The sequence below is a fragment of the Oratosquilla oratoria genome, chromosome 3 (genome assembly GCF_046742065.1).
Source record: "Oratosquilla oratoria isolate Oo_2021 chromosome 3, ASM4674206v1, whole genome shotgun sequence".
NCBI lineage: Eukaryota > Metazoa > Arthropoda > Malacostraca > Stomatopoda > Squillidae > Oratosquilla > Oratosquilla oratoria.
This window is the reverse complement of record NC_134779.1, coordinates 4,653,490-4,671,801: the sequence shown is the minus strand read 5'-3', so window position 1 is coordinate 4,671,801 and position 18,312 is coordinate 4,653,490. Positions and strand designations below refer to the sequence as shown.

The window sequence follows — 18,312 nt, the reverse complement described above, 5'->3', positions numbered from 1 at the left end:
CTTATGAAATAGGTAAACAGATGGAGCTTATAGTATCTGCCTCTATCCTTAAGCGTATTTGCTAGAGAAATTTGCAGGAGTGACGAGGCAAGAGTTAATAAAGTCGCCGTGGAAGTGATATACGTTGAAAGATGCATTTATTTTAGCGACGTAGTCCTAAAGGAGTCATAAAAAGAAATGGAGCGTGGAGCTACGAATTCAGCTCAGTGGACCAAGAGGCGATCACAAAAGCGACCGGTGTCACTTTTCCTGGTTGTCTGACCACATTGAGCTAAGGTGACGGCTTTGTCCGCGACTAAGCTCGTCCTGGTGAAATTCCCATTTTTCACACCTAATCGTGCACATAACCACACATGCATCTCGTGAAGCTCTAAAAAACTTTCGAAGGTTTCATAATTGATTTTTTTAATTACAATAATTGAAAAAATATAGAATGCTTAGAAGATGAATAAATCCTGAACACCTGAAGTAGGTAGGCTCAAACAGGTTAAAAAAAAATGTGCACACAGACCAAACCATCGCACATTCACACACTCATTCCGAATTCATTCATATAGGAAAAATGAACATAACCTTAAATGACAATACAAGTTAAATGGCAAACAGTTTCCTGTCGAAACTGTATTTAACCAAAAACATTCTGTTGAATTTTCCGCTGCGCTTTTAGAAAGTCACGTATGCGATGGGATATCATATTTACTCTGGATTTAGATATATTTCCTAATGCAAACAAAAATAAATAAACAAGGTTAATGATAGAATATATTTAAATTAAATATGAATGGTTAGAAAGGAAAATTCGATACAAAATTAACGTAAAGATAAATTACCTATATTTAGCGATTTTTATTTTATTCAGCAGTTTCATTACTTACAGTGTTTCCCAACATGTCGACTGGTAAGTGCCAGTGTGCCCATGTGGTAAAAGAATTTGTGACATTTGCCTTGAATTTGAGTTTTGATAATGTAATAAGGTGTTCTTGGTAAGAATGAGAATAGTTCTATCGCAAATTAATATACTGTTGAAGGCTATGAATTCTGTTATTGTCGAGGTAAGATTTTGAACACTCCTCGGCGGGAAATGTTTCCTTTTACGCACACATTGCTATCATAAATCTATTATACTGGCTAGGCATTCCATATTGAAATTGCAGGTATTACCTATTTGTTTCTTAGAAATATTAAACCTGAAGGTCTAGGGAGTGCTCTTTTGCAAACTAGTCAAAGGTCGTACGAGGCAACTCAATATCTTGTTGCCTTTCTAAATATGTGGGTCTTGTGAACTAGACCAGAGAGTGGGCGTAATTTATATACCATTACCGGCGTTACTTCATGTGTAAAGGGGAAACAAACATTATTCCCTAAGTGATTACCACATCTATCCACCCATCCTGTAATGAAAGATTACAACAAAGCAAACCAAACTCAACTGCACAACTCCAGAAGTCCAGCAGTATTTTTCTAAACATCAACATTCTGTGATTCTACTCACAGTTCCCCATATCACATCGAGAGAAAAATACATGCAACACATATCACAAAAAAAATTAAACATTTAGATTCTACAATTAACCAGACACACACAAAATTCAACCAGGCAGAGAAATTACTCGTAAGCCAGGCAAGCAAGAATTTGTATAACTACATTTAGGTCACTGCCTTACACAAAAACATTACTAATAACAGGATTGGCTTGGTTATAGACAGCACTTGTCTTGAATATAAATATTACAAGACACAGAACCATTATTGTCCAGCACTCGCTTTCTATGCAGCAGTATGGGCTGAATTGGTAACCGTGGCCAGTTTAATGAGGGATTTGGGTTTCCTGGAAGAAAGAATTGGGATAAAATATTAGTTTGCCTTTACTCACCTGTAATAATGGTCATTGGATATCCATAAGATTTATTGAACCATACCACGGTGGCCGACAAGTCCAATGTGTCGTTGGCAAACCAAACTTGAACATATTACATGATCTGTTCACTCAAGTGTTCTAAATCTTCATACAGGAATAAAATCTAACACAAAGAATTGAAAATGAGCAATCCAGTCAGATTTTGGCATTTTCTAGCCTGTCGGCTCTTGTTGGACTTTACTATGACCGCGTACCAAGGTTCTCTGAAGTTCATTCTCATCTCTTGATTGGTTATATAAAAATTGTAAGATTTTTTATTGAAATTCAAATACTTTCTGCTTAATTGATGTCTTCAGTACCATATATTCACTAGTAAGATGCATAAATTATATTTTACTTTCAAAATCAGAATGAAACATGTTTTGGTTGTTATGAATTGTTTCCTCGTAGGAATATATCACTGATTAGTGAAAATAATGTAGATTTTTATACTTGTATTTTATTTTTTTCTCATTTTAGTGTTGGTTAGAAACTAGAAAAGGTACATTTTTAGAAGTGAACATCTGTGATATAGCAATAGAAAACGAATAATTTTGTAAATCATAATACATCAACGTAATATGTGTTTTTCTTGGAAATTGATAACAAAAAAGTTGCTAAAACAGATTTACTAACAAACAAAGTTGTAGCGGGTGAATGATGCATCATGTTTGTTTTGCTAGATGCCGAGGTCAAAGAAATGAAAGGATAAATTTGTCTATCCTAACCTAAGCTGCATTTAGCAATGCAGTACCTGTAATTCTAAAGATTATCCGGGTTGTTACGGATGCTGATGGTCAGAAAGTACTTGATCAGACTGCAAGGAATAGAGTTGTTGCATAGCTTGAAGAAAGCCTTATTGTCTTTGTAACAATGCTTATTAATGTCATCTGGAGTTGGAGAACACCCGGTGCACGACGTGAAAGCCATCACTTGACTGACATTGACTGGACTGTGCAGATGACAACATGGCATCTTGATGCAATGCTCACAGCTTCCTTTGGTTGTATATTTGCTTTTAGCATGGTTTTTTTGTTTTTGATTTCTGCCAAGAAAAATTAACATCATGGTGATGTGTTGTAATTTACAAAATAAATGATTTATATTCTAATGCTACATTGCATAGGTGTGCACTTCTAAAAAAAAATACCTTAGAAGCTTTATATTAATATACTGCTAGTAATTTTTTAAAGTACCAGTACTTTATTCAAGGCGGACTATATATATTCAGCCAAAATATTTTGTCCATACCCTATTACATAGTTTGGAATCAGTAGCACTGATATACCTTTTACTGAAAGGAAGAAAAAAATCTGAAAAGATGGTGGATCATTGGTACAGTTAACCAAGCTGTGCTGTGCATTGGAGATTAAGAATGGTACTTAGGAGAATTTTGCCTGTTATTGGAACAGGTGAGGTAGGCCTCCTTTGGTTCCAGGGTCTTGATGTCCTGGTCTCTGTGTGATCTATGGGAGGGTGTTGTGATGGGAGTTTGAGTACCCTGGTGTTGGCGGTTCATCTCGTGTTGTGCTCAGCCACTTGTCAAGTCTTCTTTTGAAGCTTTCCAGGGAGGTGCCTGTGTGGTCTCGAATCTCAAGGAAGACTTAGAATTGCAAGTTCAATGGTATGTGAAAGAATTGTAGTGTTCACACCTGTGTTGTGCCCTGGGAGGTCTTCACATAACAATCTTCCTCTTCTTGGGTGGGTGCTTTCTTGTAGTCTGACATTTGGTACCCTTTTTCTCTATGGTTTTAAACACATATATGACAATGTATCTCTCCCTCCTTCTTTGAAGAGAGTACAGCTTCAAGTGGCTGAGTATGTTCCTGATAGATAAAAAAAAAATGTATTTCAGGATAATAGTTTTATTGCTGAGTCAGGGAACTGAAGCAGTTGGTGGAGTTCAGGCAGGGGTGTGAGAGGAGAAAGTTGAAAGCAGATGTAGGAAAAGGCAAGGTGATGAGATGTACAAGGAGTGATAGTGGTTGGTTGGTGATGTATTTAAAAGGTGAAAGGGTGGAAGAAAAAGTCAGCTTTAAGTACCCAGATTCACATGTGGCAATGTATGGAGGTGAATTATAGAGTAAAGGAATCAAGTAAATTCCTTTGTGGGGAGGGGATGAAAAGTGTTAGGAAAACTTGGTATCCAGGATAACCGCAAAGAAGGTTCTGGTCCGAGGTGTTTTGCCATTGTAGCAGCATGCCTTTAGATGCAATATCTTGTTTACTTTCTCAAATGTCTATAATGTGCTTCATTTTTGTTTTGTTCACTTTGTTTATATGTTCTATACTCAGTTTTCTATATTCACTTCCTTTCATCTTTTTTCTTCCACAATTTGTGAATTTTTCCTTTTCATTTTCTATGTTTACTTTTTTTGAATAGAAAATTTCCTACAAATTATATAAGGGAGTGATTTTGCCCATGGCACTGTGTGGAGCAGAGATGTGGAATTTGAAGGAGTCAGGAAGGATGAGCTTAAACATTGATGAGATGAAGTGTTTCAGAAGTATTGTGAATGTAACTAGAATGGGTAGAGGGAGAAAAGTGAAAGTGAGACAGAGAATGGAAATAGAAAGATGACAGGGTATGTCAAAGAGTGTTGTGATGGTTTGTGCATTTTAGTGATAATAATAATAAGTTTATTTGACAATAATGGTGGGATGAGGAAACAAAGAAGGTTGTAGAAGAGAAGAAGCGAGCTTTCACAGATTGGTTACAAAAGAGGACAGGGGAGTCATATGAGACGTACAAAGAAAAGAAAAGAGAAGTAAAGCAAAAGGTAAAGGAGGCAAAGAGGAGAGCAGATGTGAAATGGGGTAGGAGTATGACAGAAAATTTTGAAAGTAATAAAAAGATGTTTTGGAAAGAAATTAAGAGAGGAAGAGGAGGCGAATCAAGTAGGGAAGAAAAGGTAAAAGGTACAGATGGAGAGATGATAATGGAAGAGATGGCAGTGAGGGGAAGATGGGCAGAATATTTTAGGGAGTTGCTGAATGTGAAGGAAGATAGGGAAGGAAAGATAGCTGCAGTGGGAAATGCAAAGAAAATGAGAGTGATGAGTGAGGAGAATGGAGGAGAAATAAGGAAGGATGAGGTGAAGGCAGTTGTAAAGATGATGAAAGCAGGTAAGGCACCTGGTCTGGATGGATGTCATGCAGAATGTCTGAAAAAGGGAGGTTCAGTGATGGTGGACTGGTTGGTGAGGTTATTTAATGTTTGCTGGAGAGAGGGTAGAGTACCGGAGGACTGGAGTAGTGCCTGTATAGTTCCTCTTTACAAGGGAAAAGGGGACAAGTGTGAATGTAGTAATTTCAGAGGGATTAGCCTGTTGAGTGTAGTAGGGAAGGCTTATGGGAGGATCTTAATTGAGAGGATTAGGAGAGGAACAGGAGTAATTGGTGAGGAACAGTGTGGATTTAGGACGGGTAGAGGTTGTGTAGATCAGATCTTTGTGGTAAGACAGATATGTGAGAAAGCTATAGGAAAGGGGAAGGATGTTTTTTGGGCTTTTATGGATCTGGAAAAAGCTTATGATAGGGTAGACAGAAAGGCACTGTGGGAGGTTATGCAGATTTATGGGATAGGAGGAAAGCTTTTGGGAGCTGTCAAGAGTTTTTATGTGAGTAGTAGAGCATGTGTTAGGATTGGAAATGGAGAAAATGAGTGGTTTGAAGTAAAGGTGGGACTTCGTCAAGGATGCGTTATGTCGCCCTGGCTGTTCAACTTATACATGGATGGAGTGGTGCGAGAGGTGAATGCTAGGGTAGTGAGTCAGGGATTGGAGATGGTTAAAGAAAATGGAGAAAAGTGGGAGGTGAGCCAGCTGTTGTTTGCGGACGACACTGCGCTTGTGGCAGGGTCAGAGGAGGGATTGAGGAAGCTGGTGGCAGAGTTTGGGAGAGTATGTGATAGAAGAAAGCTAAAGATAAATGTGGGTAAAAGTAAGGTGATGAGATGTACAAGGGGTGAAAGTGGCAGTAGACTGGAAGTGAACATTAAGGGAGAGCGACTGGAGGAAGTGGATAGTTTTAGATACTTGGGTGCAAGTGTAGCAGGAAAAGGTGGAATGAAGGTGGAGGTAGAATGTAGATTGAGAGAAGCGAGTAAATGCCTTGGTGGTTTAAAGAGTGTAATGAGGAATAGACATTTGGGAATGGATGTGAAGAGGAGACTGTATGAAGGAGTGATTGTGCCAACAGCACTGTATGGGGCAGAAACGTGGAACATAAGAGAAGAAGAGAGAAGGAGTTTGAATGTGTTTGAGATGAGGTGTCTGAGAAGTATGGTGGGGGTTACTAGGCTGGATAGAGTGAGAAATGAGGAGGTGAGGAGGAGAACAGGGGTAAAAAGGAGCTGGGAGATAGGGTTGATGAAAGAATATTAGGATGGTTTGGACACATGGAAAGAATGAGTGAAGAAAGACTAGTAAAAGAGGTATGGAAGGCAGATGTGGAGGAAGTGAACATGAGGGGACGTCCTAGGATGAGGTGGATGGATGGGGTGAAGGGGGCTTTGGGGAAGAGGGGAATGTCTGTTGAGGAAGGAAGGGAGAGGACGGAAGACAGAGGTGAGTGGAGAATGGTTGTATATGGATGATGATGTGACTGCATGAGGAGGAATGGGTGAGTAAATTTTGACGCAGCCTGAAGGGATTTCTCCCCGTCCTCGCCTTATGTGCAAAGGGGGACGGAGAGGGGGGGTCGCCGATTAAATGAAGCGGCCTTGCTGTGGATGTGCTGTGTCTTGCGACACTGCTTCTGACCCAGGGCGGTGGGCAGGGTGCAGGGATGACCCGTCATCCAGGAGGTGCTCAGATGAGAGGAGGGGGGGAGGGTATTTAGGGATGAAATGGGTGGGAGTGTTTTTATGCCTTTCCCTTTTTGGCTACCTCCCTTGGAAGGGGGAAAAAGCCTTGGTATATGTATGTATGTATGTTTGACAATAAATAAAATACATCAAATACAGGTAAAGAAAAATGTTCAAAATTACACTTACAATTGCCGAGGATAACACAAAAAAGCCTGTGAGCCTATTTCCATTGTGGTCCTCATTAGACTGTTATTCTACACTAAGTTGCACAGACAACATACAGGTTGAGGGGACCAGAACAGAATGAATAAAGTAAGGCTAGTCAAAATGATGTGGAAGACAGTGGATGGAATGAACTGGAGGGGAAGGACAAGTTGTGGATAGATTGATAGAATGAATGGGGCATTAGGAGCATGAGGAATGTGTGTTGAACAAGGAATGGAAAATGTGCAAAAGATAGAAATGAATGGAAAGTGACTCTAAATGAATGAGACTGCAAGAGACCATAAGGCTTACACCGAATAGTTCTATGTCCATTACCACTTGTCGTCCCCATCCACAAAGTTATCTGTTTCTTAAAACAACTGATAGTTTCAGTGCTCACTACATAGTAACTAAGTCTATTCCATTTGTTGACCACTATTAGTACACCATTTCTTGCCTATGTATTTCTTAAATTTAAATTTGTCCAATTTAAATCCACTATTGCAAGTCCTGCCCTGAGGTCTTAACCACTTCAGTATGAGTCAAATTCTAATGCGCAGCATTGGCTGCCATATGTACGATTCATCACACTATTCGAATTATAAAATATAAAGTCACTGCTGTATTACTTGTTCTCTTTTACTGAGTAATAACAAACACGAAATGTGATCAAACCAGTTCACTGAATCTGGGGGGTAACTTGCATACATCTACAAAAAATATATAATCAAGACACCAATGCCAGCATCCTCGTGTCCCCACCGTGCCTCATGATGCCTACGTAGGCATCATTGCACTGAAGTGGTAAACCTCTTGTGAGACAATGATGCCTGCGTAGGTGTCATGAGGTGTGAGTGGGTATTGGATGCCAGCGTCGGAGTTTTGAATATACAGTACTACCTCTCATTAACAGACTAAAATGGGGGTAACGGTGTCTGTTGATTTGGAGTGGTTTTTGGGTGGCATAGTGATTGCACAGCACTAAACAACAGCACCAAAAACACAGGGAAAACACCGCAAACACAGCTGATTAATGTCCGTTAATGAGAGGTAGTACTGTATTTTGTAGTTGTAGCCAAGTGACCCCAGAATTATGTGAACTAGCTTTATCATGTTTTTTGTGTTTATTATTACTCTGAGTGAAAGAAAACAAGTAATATAGCAGTGAGTTTATATTCTATAACGTGAGTAGTGTGATGCACCATACATTAAACATCCGATGCTGCTCACGAGAATTTGACTCGTATTGAAAAGGTTAATGCAATACCCTTGTTTGGAGTTACTTTGATCCAGTTGAACACCTCTATTAAGCAACCCAGCACTACATCTTTCTAGAGAGTGTAAATTAAGATGCCTAAGCCTGTCCTCATAAGGTAAATTTCTGAGCCCATGTATCATTTTGGTAATTTTCATCAGTTGATTCTAGTGAATTTATATCCATTCTGTAGGATGGGACCAAAAGTGTACTGTATAGTCAAGGATGGGGCTAAGTAATGCTAGATAAAGTTTGATCCTCAGCACTTTTATTTGTAACGGTCTTGGCAATGAAACCTAATGCTCTATTAGGTCTATTCCTGGTACTAATGCACTGTTTCCTGCATTTAAGGTCAGGACTTGCTAGAACTCCCAAGTCTGTCTCACACTCGGTTTTCTCTCTTAAAAAAAGTGTTATTAAAGCTATACCTGTTTTCTGGGTTGTGTAAACCTATGTTTAACACACTGCACTTTGAGATATTGAAGTCCATTTGCCATTTCACCAACCATGTGAACAGTTTTAGATCATCCTGCAGAATCTCACTGTCTTCTTCTGACCTTCTGCCACCCCTAATTGCACAAAAAATTAACCTTATGTAGTTACTGGATGCAGGTCAAATTATACCTTTATGTCCAGATCTCCAATTCACTGTCTTCTAGATCTGGCTGAGAGTGATCGGACATGCCTGACAGTACCCGGGGTTCCTCAGAATTATACGTAAATGCCTGTTTTTTCCAATAATTATCAAGCCTACATTCAAAAGATTTTATACTCTGTACCACTTGAATGGGGAGACTATTCCATACATTTACAACCCTCAAATGAAATACATTTTGTTGGAAATTTGTTCTACACTTTTGGTTGAATAACTTCAGATTGTTTCCTTGAGTTGGATTTTCTCTGGAATGTGATGTACACTTTGGGGTCGTACCTCTCCCTCAGAATCTTGTACACTTCAGTCGTATTGACCTGTAACCTGCAGTATATCATTGCCAGAAGCTTTATCTTAACCATTCCTTGTAACATAAATTTTCCAGTCCTGGTACCCTTTAGAGGCCCTTTGTTGTACATTCTCAACTAATCAGATGTTCTTCCTGTACAGTGACCAGACTGTTTGTGTATATTCTAAGTGGGGATGAATGATGGCAGTGAATATAGTTCTAAAAAATTGGCACATCTAAATGCACAAATGACCTCACCATCCCTATAATCCTATTGACCTTGTTTACCTTTTCTTGGGTGTGTTCTTTAAAGGTCAGATGCTCATCTGTAGTTACCCTATGACCTTTCTCTTTCTTTATCATCTGGACTATTGTCTCACCTCCTGTCTCCAAGAAAGTACTCAGTGTTCTGCCTCAACTTGTTTCCATGTGGACAATTTGTTTGAGAGAGCTAATGAAGATATTGGGTAGGGTAGTTCTTAAACGTGTTACATCCAAGAAAGTGTAGGGCTATTTCTTAAAGCAGGAAAGAACTCTGGTGCTAGCCAGATCAAAATCTTCTAAGTGAGCAACATGCATTAAGTAAGACCTTTATTTATAATTGCTGCTTTTACCTGAAGATGTAATACATTATATTCATTTTATCTGCAGGCGGGAAGAAAGGGAAAAAGACCAAGGGAAAGGCAGTTCCTCTTAAGGAGTTCCTTGGGGACACGTCTAGTCCATGTGGAGCTTCCATTGTAGTTCCTAAAGTAAGCAGCTGGGCAGATGAATCAGAAGAATATGAAGGTGAGTTATTTGTCGGGTATTGATATTTCTTCCAGTTGGGAGACATTCATTTTATTTATTTATTATTATTTTATGTGTATATTTATATATATATATATATATATATACAGTAAACCCTCGATATAACTTGCGATATGGGGACAGGTCTGTCGTTATATCCGATAGAAATACCGGACAGATCCATTATATCCTGAAGTTTGTCCAGTACAGACGCTCCTCAACTTACGTTTTAGTTACGTTCCGAACGGCCGAACGTAAGTTGAAAATGAACGTAAGTTGTTACTGAACGTTCTAGTAATGTATGACCGTTCATACTGTACTATACATCCATAAATTCTATTACCGTATCTTATAAAACACCCCTAAATCATTAATTATACACATAACATTGTAAAATTCAGTAAACTTTCACTTATCCGAACTCCAAGGGGGATTAGAAATGTCCGATTAACAGAAATGTTCGGTTAATCCGACTTTGTTTCATTCCCGTAGAGTTTTATGCGGTAATGTCAGCTGCAATATTCGTACCTGTAAGCTTAACATACGCATGGAAATGCTTTTAATAGTTCATAAACATATTCTATAGAGTATAAACAGCCGATCAGGTGTAAACATGGAGTGTGCTGCCACCGTGTGAGCACTTGGTGAAGCTTGCGGGTGGCGGAAGAGGCGGCGGGGTGTTCGAATGTTCGGTTGAGATCCAAATACGTTCGGTTGAAGCGATGGCTACCGTATTGAGAAAATGTTCGGTTAATGCGATTATTCGGTTAAAACGCGTTCGGATAAGCGCGAGTTTACTGTAACATTAATTTCAAATAAATTAAATTCAAGCAACATAAATTGAGATGGTGGAGGAGGAGGAGGCAAGGTACTTTCAGTCTGTCGTTTGTGCCATGTAAACAATGGACGCAGCATCATGCGTAAGTATCGTTTGAACTACGGAGAGCGTGCTAAACTAAAAAATTCACTCAAATTTTTTTTTTTCTTTTTTTTTTTACAGTCAGTTCAAACGTAAAATCGAAAAAACGTAAAACGAATGAACGTAAGTAGAGGAGCGTCTGTATTAGAAATTAGTAGGATTAGAAATTACAGTAAACCCACGATATGGGGACAGGTCTGTCATTATATTTGAAGATCTGTTATAACTGAGGATCCCTTGCTATAACAGATTTTCATCCGTTATAGTGAGGGTTTGTCCAATCAGATTTTTTGTCCGTTATATCCGATATATCGAGAGTTTACTATATCATCCATACATCTTATCCCCTCAAGCTCACTCCATCCACCTCTGCTTTCTGCACACTCTTTTACTAATTTTCCTTCACTCATTCTTTCCATATGTCCAAACCATCCTAATACTCTTTCATCAGCCCTATCTGCCATCTCCATTTCCATCTACCGTATATTTCCGTTTATAAGACAACCTTTGTATAAGACGAGGTACAAAATTAGAGCAAATTTTTATGAATTGATCTCATATCGGTAGTATAAGACGACTGCTAAATTACAAAAGCATCAGTGTATCAAACCTACCGTACAAAAAGAATTGTTTTGTTTACGTTTATCAGCTGTTTTTTCCGCTTTTTCTCTTTTCTTTCTCATTACTTAACTGTATCCTTATACCAGATAAATTACTTACTGTATCCTTATAAATTCAAAATAAATGAAATAACAAAGCAAATCATGTATCATGATTTTCTGAGAACACACGTCAACTAACAAAAATGATTTGCGTAGTGCATCACTTGATGTTCTCTGCGAGTTTGTTATTAAAGCTTGGGAAAGTGTTAAGGTCGAAAGTATCGTAAAATCTTTTTAAAAATGTGGAATCTCTAATGCCATGGATGGCACTGAAGATGATTTATTGTATGAAAGTGATGACGAAGCCGAAGTCGACTCACCGGAACCGGACTGGGATCCCTACGATGATGGCATATTTGAGGAATCTTGTGATATGTTCGAACAACTTTTCGAAACGGAGAGTGATGATTGTGACGAGTTTGAAGGGTTTTATATACAGGTAGTTGTCGACTTACGACCTACGTGACTTACGACTGATCGACTTTACGACCACGAGATAGTGCAATAATATTTAACATTTTATAGAGTAATAGAACTGCAATATTATGCCTGGCAGCGCAGAACAATTACTCCGCACGCCGCGAGACGCGAGTACGATAGTTTTGGCAGGCTGCCGACACCGTCAGCATCCCAGCCAGCTAAATATTCTTTCAATTTTTTTCTTTGAAGTAAAATGTTTCCTAATTTTGCATTGCATTTTGTATTTCTATATGTTTTGCAATTAACAAAATGTAACAATAAAACTTTTTTTTTTTTATGCCTAGGCTAGTTTGTCGTCGATAACAATATGTTCGGCACAGTGCGTAAGTGAAAAGAATGTGTTTTGAAATAAAAAAATTCTTAATTTTGCCTTGCATTTTTTATTTTTACATGTTTTGCAATTAATAAAATGTAACAGTAAAATTTTCTTATGCCTAGTCTGTTATCGATAACAATATGTTCGGTTCAGCATTTTGTATTTTTATGTTTTGCGAATGTAACAATAAACTTTATTTATGCCAAGTCTGTTGTCGATAACAATATTTTCGGTACAGTACGTAAACGAAATGAATGTGTTTTTAAATAGAAAAAATTCCTAATTTTGCCTTACAATGATTTTAATGTAACCAAGGATAATGTGGATGAAGGTGAAACTGGGAAAGGAGATGTGGGTCTTTGTAAGTGCATATGGGCCTGGCAGTGAGAAGAGCATGGAAGAAAGGGAGGCCTTTTGGATAGATTTAAATGAGTGCATAGAGGGTTTAGGAAGAAATGTCAATGTAATAGTACTGGGAGACCTTAATGCTAGGGTGGGAAATGGTCCAATCGATGGAGTGGTTGGGAAGTGTGGAGTTCCAGGAAAGAATCGTAGTGGAGAGTTGATGGTGGAAATGTGTCTAGAAAGAGAGTTGATGATAGCAAATACAGTGTTTCGGAAGAAAGTCAAGCATAAGTACACATGGGAGAGGGTGGTGGAGGGAAGGGTGGTAGATAGAGCGCTAATGGATTATGTAGTGGTAAATAGGATTATGATAGGAAGAGTTAAGGATGTACATGTGCTAAGGGGAGAGGGTGGGGGAATATCAGATCATTTTTTGGTGGAAGGTAAGCTGAGAGTGGAGGATAGATGGAGAAGGAGGAAAGGGACAAAAGGTAGGGAGGTTCTTGGAGTGAACTCCTTGAATGAAAAGGAAAAGGAGAAGGAGTACGAAAAGAAGCTGAAGGAGGAGTGGGAGGGAGTAAAGGATAGAGCAGAGATGGGTGTGGAGGAGGAATGGGGATGGTTCAAGGAGGGAGTCTTAAAGTGTGCAAGGATGGTGTGTGGAACAAGAAGGACAGGGGGAAATAGAAGAAAGGGTAGTGAATGGTGGGATGAGGAAACAAAAAAGGTTGTAGAAGAGAAGAAGCGAGCATTCACAGATTGGTTACAGAAGAGGACAGGGGAGTCATATGAGACGTACAAAGAAAAGAAAAGAGAAGTAAAGCAAAAGGTAAAGGAGGCAAAGAGGAGAGCAGATGTGAAATGGGGTAGGAGTATGACAGAAAATTTTGAAAGTAATAAAAAAGATGTTTTGGAAAGAAATAAAGAGAGGAAGAGGAGGCGAATCAAGTAGGGAAGAAAAGGTAAAAGGTACAGATGGAGAGATGATAATGGAAGAGATGGCAGTGAGGGGAAGATGGGCAGAATATTTTAGGGAGTTGCTGAATGTGAAGGAGGATAGGGAAGGAAAGATAGCTGCAGTGGGAAATGCGAAGAAAATGAGAGTGATGAGTGAGGAGAATGGAGGAGAAATAAGGAAGGATGAGGTGAAGGCAGTTGTAAAGATGATGAAAGCAGGTAAGGCACCTGGTCTGGATGGATGCCATGCATAATGTCTGAAAAAGGGAGGTTCAGTGATGGTGGACTGGTTGGTGAGGTTATTTAATGTTTGCTGGAGAGAGGGTAGAGTACCGGAGGACTGGAGAAGTGCCTGTATAGTTCCTCTTTACAAGGGAAAAGGGGACAAGTGTGAATGTAGTAATTTCAGAGGGATTAGCCTGTTGAGTGTAGTAGGGAAGGCTTATGGGAGGATCTTAATTGAGAGGATTAGGAGATGAACAGAAGGAGTAATTGGTGAGGAAGAGTGTGGATTTAGGACGGGTAGAGGTTGTGTAGATCAGATCTTTGTGGTAAGACAGATATGTGAGAAAGCTATAGGAAAGGGGAAGGATGTTTTTTGGGCTTTTATGGATCTGGAAAAGGCTTATGATAGGGTAGACAGAAAGGCACTATGGGAGGTTATGCAGATTTATGGGATAGGAGGAAAGCTTTTGGGAGCTGTCAAGAGTTTTTATGAGAGTAGTAGAGCATGTGTTAGGATTAGAAATGGAGAGAGTGAGTGGTTTGAAGTAAAGGTGGGACTTCGTCAAGGATGCGTTATGTCGCCCTGGCTGTTCAACTTATACATGGATGGGGTGGTGCGAGAGGTGAATGCTAGGGTAGTGAGTCAGGGATTGGAGATGGTTAAAGAAAATGGAGAAAAGTGGGAGGTGAGCCAGCTGTTGTTTGCGGACGACACTGCGCTTGTGGCAGGGTCAGAGGAGGGATTGAGGAAGCTGGTGGCAGAGTTTGGGAGAGTATGTGATAGAAGAAAGCTAAAGATAAATGTGGGTAAAAGTAAGGTGATGAGATGTACAAGGGGTGAAAGTGGCAGTAGACTGGAAGTGAACATTAAGGGAGAGCGACTGGAGGAAGTGGATAGTTTTAGATACTTGGGTGCAAGTGTAGCAGGAAAAGGTGGAGTGAAGGTGGAGGTAGAATGTAGATTGAGAGAAGCGAGTAAATGCCTTGGTGGTTTAAAGAGTGTAATGAGGAATAGACATTTGGGAATGGATGCGAAGAGGAGACTGTATGAAGGAGTGATTGTGCCAACAGCACTGTATGGGGCAGAAACGTGGAACATAAGGGAAGAAGAGAGAAGGAGTTTGAATGTGTTTGAGATGAGGTGTCTGAGAAGTATGGTGGGGGTTACTAGGCTGGATAGAGTGAGAAATGAGGAGGTGAGGAGGAGAACAGGGGTGAAAAAGGATTTGGGAGATAGGGTTGATGAAAGAATATTAGGATGGTTTGGACACATGGAAAGAATGAGTGAAGAAAGACTAGTAAAAGAGGTATGGAAGGCAGATGTGGAGGGAGTGAACATGAGGGGACGTCCTAGGATGAGGTGGATGGATGGGATGAAGGGGGCTTTGGGGAAGAGGGGAATGTCTGTTGAGGAAGGAAGGGAGAGGACGGAAGACAGAGGTGAGTGGAGAATGGTTGTATATGGATGATGTTGTGACTGCATGAGGAGGAATGGGCGGGGGGGTGAGGTGGGTGGGGTAGTATGTGTGAGTAAATTTTGACGCAGCCCGAAGGGATTTCTCCCCGTCCTCGCCTTATATGCAAAGGGGGACGGAGAGGGGGGGTCGCCGATTAAATGAAGCGGCCTTGCTGTGGATGTAGTGTGTCTTGCGACACTGCTTCTGACCCAGGGCGGTGGGCAGGGTGCAGGGATGACCCGTCATCCAGGAGGTGCTCAGATGAGAGGAAGGGTGGGAGGGGTGTGGAGTGTATTTAGGGATGAAATGGGTGGGAGTGTTTTTATGCCTTCCCCTTTTTGGCTACCTCCCTTGGAAGGGGGAAGAAGCCTTGGTATATGTATGTATGTAACAAAAAGCATTGGTAGGTTAAAGATGACAGGACTTTATTCAGTATGCATAGGCCTTGGCTATGTTTCCTAACGAAATTTATAAAAAAAAAAGTTAATGAATATTAAACAACGTAGCTCAAAGATAATAAGATTTTATTCAGTATGCATACGTTTCCTAAAGAAAGTCTGATGGTAAAATAATATTAAAGTTAAAAAATACAGTATTAAATATCATAGGTTAAAGATGATAGGATTTTATTCAGTATGCTTAGGCCTAGGCTACGTTTCCCAAAGAAAATCAGATAAAACTACAAAAAGGTTAAAAAATACTGTACAACATAGTTCAAAGATGCTAAGATTATTTCAATATGCTAACTATAATATACAATATATATATACAGTAAAAAAAATATTTAAAGGGTAATATATACTGTATATATATAAAGATCAACTTGCGTCCAGATTGACTTACAACCTGTCTGTCGGAACCGAACTCGGTCGTAAGTCGACGACTACCTCTAAATAAATAAAGAAATAAAGTTTTATAATGTTTTAAGCTTTAAATGTAATGTAATGTAATTTTATTGAAAATAAGGGTTTTAGAAATACGTTAGATGTGTAATATTGACGATGATTGGAAATTAAGTTTTATAATTTTTAAATTTTCTATATTTTAAATGCAACTGCTGTAATATTTTTTATTGATAAACCTTTTATGTACTGTAATCCAAAATTGTTATTTTCAGTCTTAAAAATTACTGAAAAGTTAGCGAAAGAAAAAGGTTGCTCTGAACGCAACCAGTGCTCGATGTTTACATTTTTTCAGAGTAGTTAAAAGTACCATAATTTCATTAATATAGAATTATTCCTCGAATTTATTAACAATTGCCATTTACTATAAAGATATGCCAATAATATATAAGGTAAATATGGTTTAATTACCTTTATTACCAGCTCTTATCATAATGTGAATCATTTCCGGTGTATCGGTGGTTATCGTCAGGCTACCCTACCAAGTCATCTCGCGTAGGATTCAAGGTCTGATTTTTATAATGGTAGTATAAGATGACCCCCAATTTTAAGGGGTGAATTTTTTGGATTTATACGGTACTCTTCTCACCTCCTTGTTTCTCACTCAATCTAACTCTGGAACCCCAACAATACTTATCAGACGTTTCATCTCGAATACATTCAAACTTCTATGTCTCTCTTAAATTCCAAGTCTCTGCCCCATACAGTATCGTTGGATGGGGTGAAAAGGGCTTTGAGCAAGAGGGGAATGTTTGTTAAGCAAAAAATGGGAATGTTTTTTGTCTGCCACATAAATTTTTTAATTGGATGTAGCCAGGGCTGTCATATAATGGAAGTGTTGGAGGTAAACCAGCTCCAGCTATTAAACTCTGTAGTGGAAGTGCTGCATCACTTTAGGCCTAAGCAGTGTAGCAAAGGACTGGGATGACCCTTCTTCTCTGAGGTGTGAAGATGGGAGGGGCAGTAACTATTTGGACAGTGTAGGGTGGGTGTATGGTTTCTTATTTTGCTCACCCCTCAACCAATATATAAGGGAGGCCTTACAGTATGTCCTTATGAAATAGTTAGTATTATATTTTAATTGTAATTAGTCTTTAGTCATGAAAGCACGAGGTGTGTGTGGCAGACTCATTGAATTGTCTAGTTTCAGCAGTGTTGACTGCACAAGACTTGTTCAGTCTGTATTGGGCCTAAATCTTAGGTAAAATTCTAGAATCATGCAAACACTGACATTTAAAAAAGAAACTTATGTTGTCCAATAGCTCCTAGCTTAACCCAACATGACCATTCCATTAAAAAGATAGATCTTTCAAATAAAGTGAAAAGTGTCTTTGCAAACACTATTAAAAAAAAAAAAAAAAAAACATGTGTTGTCCAATAGCTCCCAAGTTGACCTAACATGACCATTCCATTAAAAAGATAGATATTTCAAATAAAGTGAAAAATGTGTTTGCATGATACTGGAATGGAACCAGATCATCCTCCATAGTTTCTGTCCTGGAGGAGGACCAACTGATGACTTGCTCCCACAGTTTACTTAGACACTTGTTTTGTTTATATATAGCAGATCCAGATCGATACCACAATGCAGAGAGGATTCTTCTCCCAACTGCTCCACGGACAGCTCGGGGCCCCGATGTGGATCCGTCCAGAATTCCTACTGAACCCCCATTTACAGCCTACATAGCCAATCTACCATTTGAAGTAGATGACTGTGATATTGAAAGATTTTTTTCAGGCTTAAATGTAAGTATGGGTTGACTATTCAGAAGTATCAACTTCAGAGTGTGTTTATTTAATTTTAATTGGGTCCTATGTAGCCTACATAGCCAATCTGCCAATTGAAGTAGATGACTGTGTTATTGAAAGATTTTTTGGGGGCTTAAATGTAAGTATGGGTTGACCATTCAGAAGTATCAATTTCAGGGTGTGTTTACATAATTGTAATAGGATCCTAAAGTAATAAAAAGATGTTTTGCAGGGAAATTATGAGAGGAAGAGGAGGCGAATCAAGTAGAGAAAAAAAGGTAAAATGTGCTGATGGAAAGATAATGGAAGCGACAGTAGTAAGAGGAAGATGGGCAAAATATTTTAGGGAGATGCTAGATATGAAGGAGGATAGGGAGGGAAAGGTAGTTGCAGTGAGGACAGTG

General features: G+C 39.1%; 1 protein-coding gene across 3 annotated transcripts in view; it reads left to right on the top strand.

Annotated features, from left to right (window-relative positions):
- The first annotated feature begins 792 nt into the window (after positions 1-792).
- LOC143020165 (uncharacterized) overlaps positions 793-18,312 on the top strand; it is a 32,071-nt gene continuing 14,551 nt past the window's right edge. For 2 of the 3 annotated variants that reach the window (XM_076176338.1, XM_076176331.1), the window contains exons 1-3: positions 793-898; positions 9,759-9,896; positions 17,724-17,905. In XM_076176338.1, coding sequence (XP_076032453.1) covers positions 889-898; positions 9,759-9,896; positions 17,724-17,905 — 330 coding nt within the window. In that variant the 5' untranslated portion in view covers positions 793-888. The remainder of the gene's footprint in view (positions 899-9,758; positions 9,897-17,723; positions 17,906-18,312) is intronic. The other variant, XM_076176335.1, reaches the window with a different exon arrangement.